This window comes from Tachysurus vachellii, chromosome 3 (assembly GCF_030014155.1).
Source record: "Tachysurus vachellii isolate PV-2020 chromosome 3, HZAU_Pvac_v1, whole genome shotgun sequence".
In the NCBI taxonomy this organism is placed as follows: Eukaryota; Metazoa; Chordata; class Actinopteri; order Siluriformes; family Bagridae; genus Tachysurus; species Tachysurus vachellii.
Genome location: NC_083462.1, coordinates 21,904,068 through 21,918,836, shown reverse-complemented (window position 1 = coordinate 21,918,836; position 14,769 = coordinate 21,904,068). Strand labels below are relative to the sequence as shown.

Genomic DNA, 14,769 nt, shown 5'->3' with positions numbered 1-14,769 from the left:
AATCACAATGTCTGCTGTCACCCAGAGGAGGACAGGTTCCCTTCCAGATTCATTCATGTCGTCTCTGGGAATTTTTCTTTGGCACTGTTTCCTCTGATCAGTGATCTGAAGCTAAATATGGATTTCTTTAATGCTAAATCGTGATGTTAATTGTTCTAATACACAATAGAAATTATTATTATTATTATTATTATTATTATTATTATTATTATTATTATTATTATTATTATTATTTATAATAACATTTCTTCGTATTTTACCCCAGATGGCGCTCTTTACGGTAACGACTTCCGTTTGTGTGACGTAGAAAGAAGTCAGGGGTCAAACTCAGTTCTTTTTTAGAGCTCATATTTTAACGGACAAAATGACGACGTTACGCGCATTTAATTGCGACGACCTTTTTAAATTTAATAACATGTAAGTACGACTTTATTTATGGCGTTGTGTCAGTAACATAGCGTTATTATTCTGCAGCTGCGAGTATTATTGTACTACCGTCTATAGTGCTAACTCTGTTAGCTAATGCTAAGTCCCAAAACTTAATATTCATATATAAGTGCACTATATAAACTACAGGGTTAGAGATATTACATAGTGCACTATATAAACTACTGGGTTAGAGATATTACATAGTGCACTATATAAACTACTGGGTTAGAGATATTACATAGTGCACTATATAAACTACAGGGTTAGAGATATTACATAGTGCACTATATAAACTACAGGGTTAGAGATATTACATAGTGCACTATATAAACTACAGGGTTAGAGATATTACATAGTGCACTATATAAACTACAGGGTTAGAGATATTACATAGTGCACTATATAAACTACAGGGTTAGAGATATTACATAGTGCAGTATATAGGATGTAAACTACAGGGTTAGAGATATTACATAGTGCACTATATAAACTACAGGGTTAGAGATATTACATAGTGCACTATATAAACTACAGGGTTAGAGATATTACATAGTGCACTATATAAACTACTGGGTTAGAGATATTACATAGTGCACTATATAAACTACAGGGTTAGAGATATTACATAGTGCACTATATAAACTACAGGGTTAGAGATATTACATAGTGCACTATATAAACTACAGGGTTAGAGATATTACATAGTGCACTATATAAACTACAGGGTTAGAGATATTACATAGTGCACTATATAAACTACAGGGTTAGAGATATTACATAGTGCACTATATAAACTACAGGGTTAGAGATATTACATAGTGCACTATATAAACTACAGGGTTAGAGATATTACATAGTGCACTATATAAACTACAGGGTTAGAGATATTACATAGTGCACTATATAAACTACTGGGTTAGAGATATTACATAGTGCACTATATAAACTACAGGGTTAGAGATATTACATAGTGCACTATATAAACTACAGGGTTAGAGATATTACATAGTGCACTATATAAACTACAGGGTTAGAGATATTACATAGTGCACTATATAAACTACAGGGTTAGAGATATTACATAGTGCACTATATAAACTACAGGGTTAGAGATATTACATAGTGCACTATATAAACTACAGGGTTAGAGATATTACATAGTGCACTATATAAACTACAGGGTTAGAGATATTACATAGTGCACTATATAAACTACAGGGTTAGAGATATTACATAGTGCACTATATAAACTACAGGGTTAGAGATATTACATAGTGCACTATATAAACTACAGGGTTAGAGATATTACATAGTGCACTATATAAACTACAGGGTTAGAGATATTACATAGTGCACTATATAAACTACAGGGTTAGAGATATTACATAGTGCACTATATAAACTACAGGGTTAGAGATATTACATAGTGCACTATATAAACTACAGGGTTAGAGATATTACATAGTGCACTATATAAACTACAGGGTTAGAGATATTACATAGTGCACTATATAAACTACAGGGTTAGAGATATTACATAGTGCACTATATAAACTACAGGGTTAGAGATATTACATAGTGCACTATATAAACTACAGGGTTAGAGATATTACATAGTGCACTATATAAACTACAGGGTTAGAGATATTACATAGTGCACTATATAAACTACAGGGTTAGAGATATTACATAGTGCACTATATAAACTACAGGGTTAGAGATATTACATAGTGCACTATATAAACTACAGGGTTAGAGATATTACATAGTGCACTATATAAACTACAGGGTTAGAGATATTACATAGTGCACTATATAAACTACAGGGTTAGAGATATTACATAGTGCACTATATAAACTACAGGGTTAGAGATATTACATAGTGCACTATATAAACTACAGGGTTAGAGATATTACATAGTGCACTATATAAACTACAGGGTTAGAGATATTACATAGTGCACTATATAAACTACAGGGTTAGAGATATTACATAGTGCACTATATAAACTACAGGGTTAGAGATATTACATAGTGCACTATATAAACTACAGGGTTAGAGATATTACATAGTGCACTATATAAACTACAGGGTTAGAGATATTACATAGTGCACTATATAAACTACAGGGTTAGAGATATTACATAGTGCACTATATAAACTACAGGGTTAGAGATATTACATAGTGCACTATATAAACTACAGGGTTAGAGATATTACATAGTGCACTATATAAACTACAGGGTTAGAGATATTACATAGTGCACTATATAAACTACAGGGTTAGAGATATTACATAGTGCACTATATAAACTACAGGGTTAGAGATATTACATAGTGCACTATATAAACTACAGGGTTAGAGATATTACATAGTGCACTATATAAACTACAGGGTTAGAGATATTACATAGTGCACTATATAAACTACAGGGTTAGAGATATTACATAGTGCACTATATAAACTACAGGGTTAGAGATATTACATAGTGCACTATATAAACTACAGGGTTAGAGATATTACATAGTGCACTATATAAACTACAGGGTTAGAGATATTACATAGTGCACTATATAAACTACAGGGTTAGAGATATTACATAGTGCACTATATAAACTACAGGGTTAGAGATATTACATAGTGCACTATATAAACTACAGGGTTAGAGATATTACATAGTGCACTATATAAACTACAGGGTTAGAGATATTACATAGTGCACTATATAAACTACTGGGTTAGAGATATTACATAGTGCACTATATAAACTACAGGGTTAGAGATATTACATAGTGCACTATATAAACTACAGGGTTAGAGATATTACATAGTGCACTATATAAACTACAGGGTTAGAGATATTACATAGTGCACTATATAAACTACAGGGTTAGAGATATTACATAGTGCACTATATAAACTACAGGGTTAGAGATATTACATAGTGCACTATATAAACTACAGGGTTAGAGATATTACATAGTGCACTATATAAACTACAGGGTTAGAGATATTACATAGTGCACTATATAAACTACAGGGTTAGAGATATTACATAGTGCACTATATAAACTACAGGGTTAGAGATATTACATAGTGCACTATATAAACTACAGGGTTAGAGATATTACATAGTGCACTATATAAACTACAGGGTTAGAGATATTACATAGTGCACTATATAAACTACAGGGTTAGAGATATTACATAGTGCACTATATAAACTACAGGGTTAGAGATATTACATAGTGCACTATATAAACTACAGGGTTAGAGATATTACATAGTGCACTATATAAACTACAGGGTTAGAGATATTACATAGTGCACTATATAAACTACAGGGTTAGAGATATTACATAGTGCACTATATAAACTACAGGGTTAGAGATATTACATAGTGCACTATATAAACTACAGGGTTAGAGATATTACATAGTGCACTATATAAACTACAGGGTTAGAGATATTACATAGTGCACTATATAAACTACAGGGTTAGAGATATTACATAGTGCACTATATAAACTACAGGGTTAGAGATATTACATAGTGCACTATATAAACTACAGGGTTAGAGATATTACATAGTGCACTATATAAACTACAGGGTTAGAGATATTACATAGTGCACTATATAAACTACAGGGTTAGAGTATACTGTGCATTTATAAGTGGGTTGGCACTCCGTCAGTGAATCTAGATAAACTGGGTGAGTGAGATAGTACAGTGCACTATTAACTACAGGGTTAGAGATATAGCACGAGGGTTAGAAATATTACAGTGTGTGTGAGAGATGAGTGGTGTGTGATTTGACGTAGTGCATATGTGTGAGAATTTGAGTGAGTGTATGTGGGTTAGAGTAGTGAGTGTGTGCTGATAGTGAGGAAGTGAGGTAGAGTGATTGAGTGTGAGTGAGAGTGAGTGAGTGTCAGGGTGTAGAGTGTGAGAGAGTGAGTGAGATGAGGTTGAGAGTGAGTGAGTGAGTAGTTGTGAGAGTGAGTGAGCGAGTAGTGTGAGATGAATGAGTGTGTGTGTGTGAGTGAGTGAGTGTGTGTGTGAGAGTGAGTGAGTGTGTGTGAGAGTGAGTGAGTGTGTGTGAGAGTGAGTGAGTTTGTGTGTGAGTGAGTGAGTGTGTGTGAGAGTGAGTGAGTGAGTGAGTGAGTGTGTGTGAGAGTGAGTGAGTGAGTGAGTGTGTGTGAGAGTGAGTGAGTGTGTGTGAGAGTGAGTGAGTGAGTGTGTGTGAGAGTGAGTGAGTGAGTGTGTGTGAGAGTGAGTGAGTGAGTGTGTGTGAGAGTGAGTGAGTGAGTGAGTGTGTGTGAGAGTGAGTGAGTGAGTGTGTGTGAGAGTGAGTGAGTGAGTGTGTGTGAGAGTGAGTGAGTGTGAGAGTGAGTGAGTGAGTGAGTGTGTGTGAGAGTGAGTGAGTGAGTGTGTGTGAGAGTGAGTGAGTGAGTGTGTGTGAGAGTGAGTGTGTGTGAGAGTGAGTGAGTGAGTGTGTGTGAGAGTGAGTGAGTGAGTGTGTGTGAGAGTGAGTGTGTGTGAGAGTGAGTGAGTGAGTGAGTGTGTGTGAGAGTGAGTGAGTGAGTGTGTGTGAGAGTGAGTGAGTGAGTGTGTGTGAGAGTGAGTGAGTGAGTGAGTGTGTGTGAGAGTGAGTGAGTGAGTGTGTGTGAGAGTGAGTGAGTGAGTGTGTGAGAGTGAGTGAGTGTGTGTGAGAGTGAGTGAGTGAGTGAGTGTGTGTGAGAGTGTGTGTGAGAGTGAGTGAGTGAGTGTGTGTGAGAGTGAGTGAGTGTGTGTGAGAGTGAGTGAGTGTGTGTGAGAGTGAGTGAGTGTGTGTGAGAGTGAGTGAGTGTGTGTGAGAGTGAGTGAGTGAGTGAGTGTGTGTGAGAGTGAGTGAGTGAGAGTGAGTGAGTGAGTGTGTGTGAGAGTGAGTGAGTGAGTGAGTGTGTGTGAGAGTGAGTGAGTGTGTGTGAGAGTGAGTGAGTGAGTGTGTGTGAGAGTGAGTGAGTGAGTGTGTGTGAGAGTGAGTGAGTGAGTGTGTGTGAGAGAGTGAGTGAGTGTGTGAGAGTGAGTGAGTGAGTGAGTGTGTGAGAGAGTGAGTGAGTGAGTGTGTGTGAGAGTGAGTGAGTGTGAGAGTGAGTGAGTGAGTGAGTGTGTGTGAGAGTGAGTGAGTGAGTGTGTGTGAGAGTGAGTGAGTGAGTGTGTGTGAGAGTGAGTGTGTGTGAGAGTGAGTGAGTGAGTGAGTGTGTGTGAGAGTGAGTGAGTGAGTGTGTGTGAGAGTGAGTGTGTGTGAGAGTGAGTGAGTGAGTGAGTGTGTGTGAGAGTGAGTGAGTGAGTGTGTGTGAGAGTGAGTGAGTGAGTGTGTGTGAGAGTGAGTGAGTGAGTGAGTGTGTGTGAGAGTGAGTGAGTGAGTGTGTGTGAGAGTGAGTGAGTGAGTGTGTGTGAGAGTGAGTGAGTGTGTGTGAGAGTGAGTGAGTGAGTGAGTGTGTGTGAGAGTGAGTGAGTGAGTGAGTGAGTGTGTGTGAGAGTGAGTGAGTGAGTGAGTGTGTGTGAGAGTGAGTGAGTGAGTGAGTGTGTGTGAGAGTGAGTGAGTGTGTGTGAGAGTGAGTGAGTGTGTGTGAGAGTGAGTGAGTGTGTGTGAGAGAGTTTTCCGCCTTTTGGGATTGATCTGATTTTCTATTCCCTTTTTTGCAGAAATCTGGACCCTTTAACAGAGACTGTATCCTTTTCATTCAGAAATCCTAATCCAAAAACTGCTGGTTGATGATGATGTGTGTATGATGTGAATGTCTGTCCAGTCTCCCTCCTTAACTGTGAGCTTTACAGTATGGCATTCCCTTTTACTTGCAGTATCTGGCACACTGGCCAGAGTATTTCATCGTGGCCGAGGCGCCGGGTGGTGAGCTGATGGGCTACAGTGAGTCACTTCATTAGAGGCAACAGCTGAACAGTTAATCCAAATGTCTAGTCAGTCTAACATCAGCTTAGACCTTGTTAATTTAAAACTCAGGAATAAATAACTATGGCTTTCATTAATTCATTTACATTTGATTTACATTATACTCCAAAAGGCACTCATTTCTGTTCTTCTGTGCCATCTACTTCAAATGGAGAAGAAAATACAGATGATGTTTAAATGTAAAAGTGAGAGAACGGGGATTATTTATATTATATTAAGTTCTTGCATTTATAGGACACAAGAATAGAGTGTGTGTGTGTGTGTGTGTGAGAGAGACCTACTAATGAGCACAACATACAGACACTACAACGAGTTGGGGGGGGGGGGGGGGGTGTTTGTGTAGGTCAAGTCGAGAACCACTTTCTTCTAGTTCACTGACAAGACAGAGAATTTGGTTAGAAATTCATTGGTTTCAGAGTGTGAAGAGCCTAATGTACACCCCTACTATACCTATATGGAGGTTGGGCTTCTGCTGGGTCTAGGGACCATGAGGTTATTTCCTGATAAATGATGCTCATACACTTTTCAGTAATATGTATATTTCTGTACCAGTTACTGACAGTGTTAACATTTAGTATGAATTTTTACAATTGCAAGATGATAACACTTACATTTTTTAATTATATATGACCAAGACATTTTTACCCTTTTCTAGTTATATTCAGCTGTAAACATCCAGCAACGTTACTTAATCATATGCTTAACAATAATAATATCCAACCAGAATAGTCTTTTTTAATTTGATTGAAACAGGCTAATATCTAGAAGATCTTGATCAATATAACAGCATTAGTCATGCCTTTTCTCCTCTTTATTCTTCCTCCATAACAAAATGATAAGCACTGCTTTAAGTGATTGGCTCTGGTGTGTGGTTTCATTCCCTTTTCCTCATGTCTCTGCAGTCATGGGGAAGGCCGAGGGCTCAGTGGCACGTGAGGAGTGGCACGGACACGTCACTGCTCTGTCAGTGGCTCCTGAGTTCAGACGGCTGGGTTTGGCTGCCAAACTCATGGACATGTTGGAGGAAATCTCAGAAAGGTGCGGTTCTTTATTAGGTTCGGAGGGGGAGAGCACTGGTGGAAGAAATCCCTGCACTAAAAGGGTTACACTAATCCTGTCAATCACAGGTTTATATTAATGCTTTAGTTCTAGGGACTTGTCTTATTTAAAAAGAAAATCATATAAATCAGGGGTGTGGTGAAGTTTTGTGTAACAAGATGTTTAACACTAACGAAGGCTGTACTTTGTAACAGTCAGTACATTTTCCACCATGGGAAAGTCTTCGGGAGATATTAGTTTCTTAATAACCTTCAAAAGAGAGAACGAGCAGAGGGTGTTGAGGGAACAACGGTTTATAGCTGCTGTTTGTGACATAAATGACAGTTGGTTCAACAATCAATGTGTACAACAATCTTGGTGTAACGAGCGCTGGACACTTTCTCTCCCCACCAGCAGATGTCACCATCACCAGCTGTGGTATTACAGGGGGGAAAAAACACACTGGATAATTTCTTATCTTTATAATAGGTTACAGCCCGTTTCAGAATAATTTGTCGAAACTTATTCTCATTTTATTTTTTTTTTTTTGGGGACTCACAAAAACAGCACATTTGATTATATTGCCACATATTCAACAAACAGTATGCAGCAGATTTAAACAAATTGGTGAAGGCTGCATGACTTAACTAGGTATGAACTGATGATGTCTAGGATGACTGATCTGTTCTCTCTTGTAGGAAAGGAGGTTTCTTCGTTGACCTCTTTGTTCGTGTCTCCAATCAAGTGGCAGTGAACATGTACAAACAGTTGGGCTACAGCGTTTACAGAACCGTCATCGAATATTACTCAGCCAGCAACGGAGAACCAGACGAAGACGCCTACGGTAAACTCCTGCTTTGACTTCTCGTTCTATATTTTAATTAACGGTGACTTATTACACACTTCAGCACTGTGACTGCTTTTATTTTCACACAGATATGAGGAAAGCGTTATCAAGAGACACAGAGAAGAAGTCCATAATTCCACTCCCGCATCCTGTCCGTCCAGAAGACATAGAATAACACTGAAGTGGCTCTCTGACTCGCTCAATTACCCCATATTGGGAAAATAAAGATGTAAGACCCATCAAGTTTAGTTTAGTCAGAGGGTCACTGCTTTGTAAATGTTATTTATAAAAAGCTTCCATTTCTGCACAAATTGTCCAAAACTGAAATAAAACATGATATAATCTTTATTCTGACTGTCAGATCATTGACCAATCAGTAGTCCTCATGTCTAGGCTAATTGTTTTTTCATTTGTAGACAAAACAAAATAACTGCACTTCAGAGAAAGATCGTTTTGTAGCCCTGTTGTACTAGACGGAATAATAATTACGCATACATCATCTCAAGAGATTTCAGATTTGAGACTCTTGCACTCTGTTGTTGGTCAATTTAATTTAAAGTTTAGATTTTTTTTAAACTAACACAATTTTAAACAAAGAATTACAATGTACTTGCTTTTCTTTTTTATTTTGTTATAAAAGAACAGTGAGAACAGTCTGTGAGCAGATGAATGCTCCATCAGTCCAGTTTATCCTGATATTGAATAAAAGAAAAAAAAAAAAAAAAAAAACTTTCAGTTTATTCCTCCTCTGTAGGATTTGTCTTCTGCTCACTTTTGTCTTCAGTGTTCTCCTCATCACTTTCACTGCCACTGCTACTACTGCTGCTGTCGCTGTCATCACGATCGTCAAACACACCCTCTTTATTCTCTTGTGTTTTTCCGCTTTCCTCCTGCTCGTCTCCTGGCTGTGTGGGTTCGACACTCTCGTCCGTTTCCGTCTCTGCTTCCTCCGGACGCTCGTCCTGCTGTTGCTGCTTCTTCCACATCTTGGCCATGGCCAGCAGTTTGAGATTGGGCTGATTGGCAGCATCCTCTGGGAAGATGTAGTCGTAATATTCTTCCCACCCTGCGTCCGACTGCAGAATAACAAGACACCATAATTAAAAACTGACAAATAATCCACACACACAAGCAGTAAAACAAAAACTATGTATTTATGACTCCATGATTACAGTAATAAGTGAATGAATGAGCAGTTGTTTAATATATGACTGTGCAAGTGTTTAAAAATGACTTGAATTGCAATCTATTTGTTAATCATCCAATCAAAGCTGAATTTTCACACAAGCTGAGAATGTTACATTTTACTAAAAAAAAAAAAAAAGAAAAGTTTAACAGCCATGTAAATATACAATCTGTGTTTCCTTCTACTCACCCCATCCTCTGCTGTGAGCTTTCTCCTCTTCTTCACCTTCTCGGGCATCAGCTTCCTCACTCTGTCCTTGTTGGCCGAGGTGCCGAACTCGTGCTCAAAGTCCTTCCAGGCCTCGAGCAGCATGAGCCTCTCCTCCTTCTCCTCACATGTGCGTAGGCTACGGTTAGCTTCCTCGTAGACCTGCCTGCACCGCTGCAGTCGCTCGTCACCCTCAATCGACAGCTCAAACTGTGCGTAACTGATCCATACCTGCACACGACAGAAATAGATTTGTATGCAGAAATTTTACTTTAACTTCTCGGGTTCTGTTAGAACAAGGACTGACATGACATTGGTGCACTTCATTCACTATGGTCATTAAATTACAGCTCGAGTTATTTGCTATTGCAGCTGACAATGACATCATAGGTTAAAGTAGCCTATTTGTCTTAACCACTAAACAAACCAGTATAAGGAAGCTTGTATTTTCATTGAAGCTGCATTAGGCTCAGATAAATACATGACACTGACGTGATTAGAGCTGAAGCATATATCAGCTAAAACCAATGAGGTCTCTGCTGCTTTCAAAAACAATGAAGAAATGTCATTCAGGTTAAGTACATATGATTATCTGAGGTTTTTTTTGTTTTTTTTACACGAGATATCTTTCCAGAGATGAGATAAATGACGACACCCTTGGAATGTGTTCAGAGCCCGTGTTGGTAATGTTAGTAATATTGAGATCCTACCTTGACGTGCTGTGTGCGCTGCAGGAGCCTCTTATAAAGTCCTCGTGTGTTCTCATATTCTTCCTGTTCGATTTCAAAGTCAATATAGGACTTCCATAGCACCTACAGGGTTCCAATGCAAACATCAAATTAGTTCCACAGGAAATTCCAGGAAATTTTTTAGTTCCACAGGAAATTCCAGGTGGAATTTAAAAGAATTATAAGAGCAGACGACATGTGGGTGATACCTCTGGCATGTCGAGACGAGGCTGACCGATAGCCAGCTCGAATATGGCCCGTGCTCTTTCTACGTCTCCCAGGATCGTCTCCAGCTCGGCAAACTTGATCCAGGTAGTACAGTTCTCCGGGCTGTACTCCAGGTACTTCTCGTAGAGCTTCCTGCAGCGGTCAAACTCTCTCAGCTGCAACTCCAGCTCGATGTAGCCCTTAAACAGCTTATTCTTTGGGCATTTCCCAATGCCTGTGCCCTGGGATTACACAGTACACAAAGCATCAGACTGCAGTTTCAATCAACTTAAACCTGTAATTCTAAAGGTTGTTGAAATTTACCAGGCATTGTCTGGCTTTCTGCAGGTTCTTCTGGCGAACTTCAAACTGGCCGTAGAGCAGCCAGATTTTAGCGAAGGTAAACTATGACCAAAATTTAAATCAGACAAATATATAAATATCAAATTGTTGAATATGAGATGCTCTAATTCATGCAGTGATGTAACAAAAAGTAACACAGACATTCTACAACATAATTACAAACATTCACACAAAATGTCATTCGCTAATTAATAAAACAGTGCAGAGCAAATTCTTCTGTGCTATGTAGGTGTTTGGTGTCAATATTATAACATTTTTATCAATCACTGTATGATGCGTACCTTTTTGTGAGGGATAAGCTCCAGACATGCCTGATACACCAGTCTTGTTCTCTCGGGGTCCTGTCACAGAACCAAACCAGCACGTGATGAAGAATTTCACTGCACAACATATATAAAGCCTGCTAAACATCATTGTAGTTCACTGCCTCGTTTCAGGCCTGACCTTGACCTCCAGCTCCTCATAGAGTGCATAGTTGATCCACAAGTAAATGTAACGTCTCCAGTGTCTCTTCTCTGTGATGGGAGGAACGTTGGAGATGGCTCGTTCGTATACCTCTCGGACCGTGTCGGGGTCTGCGTCGCTCTCCACCAGCCGCAGGTAATCGAACCAGGCGTCATAGTTGTGTGGGCTTGCCTTGATTTAAGAGACAACTTTACATCCCACACTGTACTCTTACTATATTAATCAGTTTCATGCAGGTGAGGATTTGAAATGGCATGAAAAATTGAGAGGGTTAATAGTTTATAGTGTTTATTTGCAATATTAAAGAGAAGTAATTTAAATGCCCTAGAACACTGTAGTCATGTTTAATTATGTCTGTTTCTGATTGGGTGCATTACTAGACCAAGGACATAACTAGTTCAAATGATCTAATTTATAGCCAAAGAGTGGTGGAGAAGCATTTAAGGGTAGCTGCTGTTAGTGTTCAATCATGTTAATTGCTTATCTGAACCTCTGTAAGCACTGTGTTTCCAATACAATGTGTAGATTCAGACAATGAACTGTCTTTTCCCCTTCTCATGTTTAAAGCTTTCTTAGTATATTTAGTGATATTTTACCTTAACCTCCTCCTCATACTGAAATCTCCTCTTGCTGACGATTACGTCCTCGATTCCTCTCCTGTCTCCAAACCTCTTCTCAAACACTGTGTAGTTCTTGAAAAGCTCCTGGGCCTTCTGTTTGGGGATTTTGTCCAGGGCGTACTTATAGATCACCCGAACACGCTCAAACTGAACACACACAGACAGACAGACAGACGTGCAATGTTTGGAAATGGGTAACAGAATCTCATTGATGAAGTAAAGACATTTTGATCTCACTGATGAACATAAAAACATCACCATAGTTAAACCATAGTTTCTAACGGATGCCTTTTTCAGCAGGAAATTACCTCTTTCTGTTTCTCCTCAAATCTGGCAAAAGCCACAAAGAGGTTTTCATCTATATGTTCCTCGCCGAAGAACTCCACGGCCCTCTCGTACACTTTTCTCGCATGAGCAATGTAACCGTGCTTATCTTCAAAGCGGGCGTATTTGATCCAGTTCTTCACTTGGGGATGGACTATCACAAGTGCAGGGGAGTTAAGGAACCAATAACTGTAACTAATATCATAACAGTATTCAGCTTATTGAGTATCACAGTATTTCGGTTAAAATTGAGATCACGTGATTCTCTGACACCAGTTTTATAAGAAACAGTTAAACTAAATGTCTCAGTTAAACAGTGAATTGATTGTATACGCCAGTCACAGTTAATTGGAATGGAAATCTCCAAAATCCCTGATACGTTCTCTGTAGTGAAAATACCACAACTGTTTAAATACCCTCTACAAGCACACCACTTCTACATCCCCAACAAGAGCACTCTGGTAAGGATATATCTCTCATAAATGCAGCGGGCTTTCTCCACCTCCTTATAGCGCAGCTCAAAGTTGATGTAAGAGTGCCAGGCCTGCTCCTCTGGCTCCCACTCCATCCAGCGCTCAAACACTTGCCTGCAGCCAGCTATGTTCCCCAGCATCTCCTCCATGTAGCTGTATTTGTACCTATGAACACATCCAGACCGAGATCATGTCAGTGTTATTAAACCGAGCTGATCAGTAAGCAGTGTAGAAGTGAAGTGTAAGGATTACCAGAACTGGTTGACTCGGGGCAGGATGGTTATGGCCCGGTCCCAGATGTTGCGAGCGTGATTGACCTGCCGGTTCTTCATCTCCATCTCGGCGTATTTCAGCCATAGTGTGACATTCCGGTGATCCACGTCCAGCGCACGCTCGTAGATAGACCGGGCTCTTTAAACAATTGACCAGAAATACAAAACCGTTGAACCAGTATTCATTCAACTCAGTGTTAATAATCGTATAATTAATAGATATCCAGCATGTTATACCTCTGTATTTCTTTCAGACTCTCCTCCCATTGTGCGTACTTGATCCAGTTGCTTATGACGGTCCTGTTCTTTCTGATATTGTCTTCAAATCCCTGTAGAGCATGGATATTGAACATGAGCATGATAAAGCAAACCAAACACCCAAAGAAACCCTCCTCAGAAAAATTAAAGAAAAAAAAAACACCTTGCGTTTTCGTAATTTGTAATCATTTAACTCCTCTTCATCAGTGATCTTCTGTTTGGGTGGAGGAGGGAGTAGCTCGAGTTCTCGTTCTTTGGCTTCTCGAAGCAGTTGCTCGGCTGTGATCTGCACCTCAGCTGGAGCTTTATTCTTCACCTGGTACAGGAAAAGCATGGCAGAGTTTAATATCCATCACAGATAGCAATACTACCTTTCCTTAAACAACTGCATATAGAACATTGTGCAAAAAGCTGCATGTAAAAACTCACTGCTTGACCTTAGGCTTTTCTTCTATGTAGGACATCCAATGTTTCCAAAACCATTTTCAACAAAATGTCAAAATTGTTTACCTGCTTTCAATTTGAGTGCATTAAATGACTTCATACATTAAGTGAGTAGAAACAGAGAATAAACGTAATGCTTTTAATCAGGATTTATTTTATTATATAACAAGTAATCCATAAAAGTACAGACGGTGTGTACTGCCTTTACTTCCCCCTTTAAATGTCTATTAATATCGTTTGTAATCCCTGGGAATTCATTACGAAGATATCTAATAAACAAACAAGCAAGCAAGCAAGGCTAATAGTTTGTAGCTTCAGTAGAGCTAACAGCATAGCATTGTGAAAAATACTGGTTATTAAATCGGAGGTATAGCTAATATGTCCGTGTATAACTACATTACACAGTTAAACTACACTGAAATGAAATGATATATTGGTTCATAGTACGTCAATAATGACAGCTATTGTAATTGTAATTAAAAGAACTAGCTAGCTTAGCTTAGCCAACTAGCTTAGCTTAGCTTAGCCACACATTAGCCTCCATGTATGAGCCCAGTTTATTTACCTTTGCCACTTTCGGTATTCTCTGCTTCCCTGCCGCGGTGGACGCCATGGTTTCTACGTTTTATCTTACCACAAGAATGAAAATAAGAGTGTAGGGTATTTAATTTGATACCTTAAATACAAATTACTCAACGCTATTCAATCAAAACCAAGTTTTCCGCCATAACTTTCTCCTTGGCTCGTTTTTTTTCCCCACCTGTATTACGTTGAGACCCGCTTTCTTCGTTGTGATTGGCTGCTGATGAAAGGTTCTCCGATAGAAGGAAAGTATTCTGCTTGAACTAGCCAATCTGAATGAAGAGTCATACAGTAGGCGGGGGAAAAAAGGTATATGAATATGGGTGGGAAAAGCTAAAAGTCGTAGTAACGTCCAACGTAACACGTGC

At 39.1% G+C, this 14,769-nt stretch overlaps 2 protein-coding genes across 2 annotated transcripts; one reads left to right on the top strand and one right to left on the bottom strand.

The window, feature by feature from the left end:
- Window positions 1-298: 298 nt before the first annotated feature.
- naa20 (N-alpha-acetyltransferase 20, NatB catalytic subunit) lies at window positions 299-8,620 on the top strand. Its single transcript, XM_060866277.1, has 6 exons — window positions 299-417; window positions 6,123-6,147; window positions 6,255-6,345; window positions 7,290-7,425; window positions 8,124-8,269; window positions 8,362-8,620. Exons 1-6 carry the CDS (start codon window positions 365-367, stop codon window positions 8,445-8,447), a joined length of 537 nt encoding a protein of 178 aa, XP_060722260.1. The 5' UTR covers window positions 299-364; the 3' UTR covers window positions 8,448-8,620.
- On the bottom strand, window positions 8,334-14,574 carry crnkl1 (crooked neck pre-mRNA splicing factor 1). The gene is made up of 14 exons (XM_060866276.1): window positions 14,385-14,574; window positions 13,539-13,691; window positions 13,355-13,446; window positions 13,098-13,256; window positions 12,844-13,010; window positions 12,357-12,535; window positions 12,025-12,195; window positions 11,408-11,599; window positions 11,245-11,304; window positions 10,925-11,005; window positions 10,603-10,842; window positions 10,376-10,477; window positions 9,648-9,896; window positions 8,334-9,348 (listed from the first exon to the last, which is right to left on the bottom strand). The coding sequence occupies exons 1-14, from the start codon at window positions 14,430-14,432 to the stop codon at window positions 9,010-9,012; spliced, it is 2,232 nt and encodes a 743-aa protein (XP_060722259.1). The 5' UTR covers window positions 14,433-14,574; the 3' UTR covers window positions 8,334-9,009.
- Between the last annotated feature and the right edge of the window lie 195 nt (window positions 14,575-14,769).

Excerpts from the sequence above, each read along its gene's own strand:
- naa20 (XM_060866277.1), top strand. The coding sequence starts at position 365 with ATGACGACGTTACGCGCATTTAATTGCGACGACCTTTTTAAATTTAAT. Across the intron at positions 6,346-7,289 it reads TGGTGAGCTGATGGGCTACA|TCATGGGGAAGGCCGAGGGC; the intron begins GTGAGTCACTTC and ends ATGTCTCTGCAG. Across the intron at positions 7,426-8,123 it reads TTGGAGGAAATCTCAGAAAG|GAAAGGAGGTTTCTTCGTTG; the intron begins GTGCGGTTCTTT and ends TCTCTCTTGTAG.
- crnkl1 (XM_060866276.1), bottom strand. The coding sequence starts at position 14,432 with ATGGCGTCCACCGCGGCAGGGAAGCAGAGAATACCGAAAGTGGCAAAG. Across the intron at positions 12,536-12,843 it reads CCGCTGCATTTATGAGAGAT|TTGTGATAGTCCATCCCCAA; the intron begins ATATCCTTACCA and ends ACTCCCCTGCAC. Across the intron at positions 10,843-10,924 it reads AGAAAGCCAGACAATGCCTG|GGCACAGGCATTGGGAAATG; the intron begins GTAAATTTCAAC and ends GTGTAATCCCAG.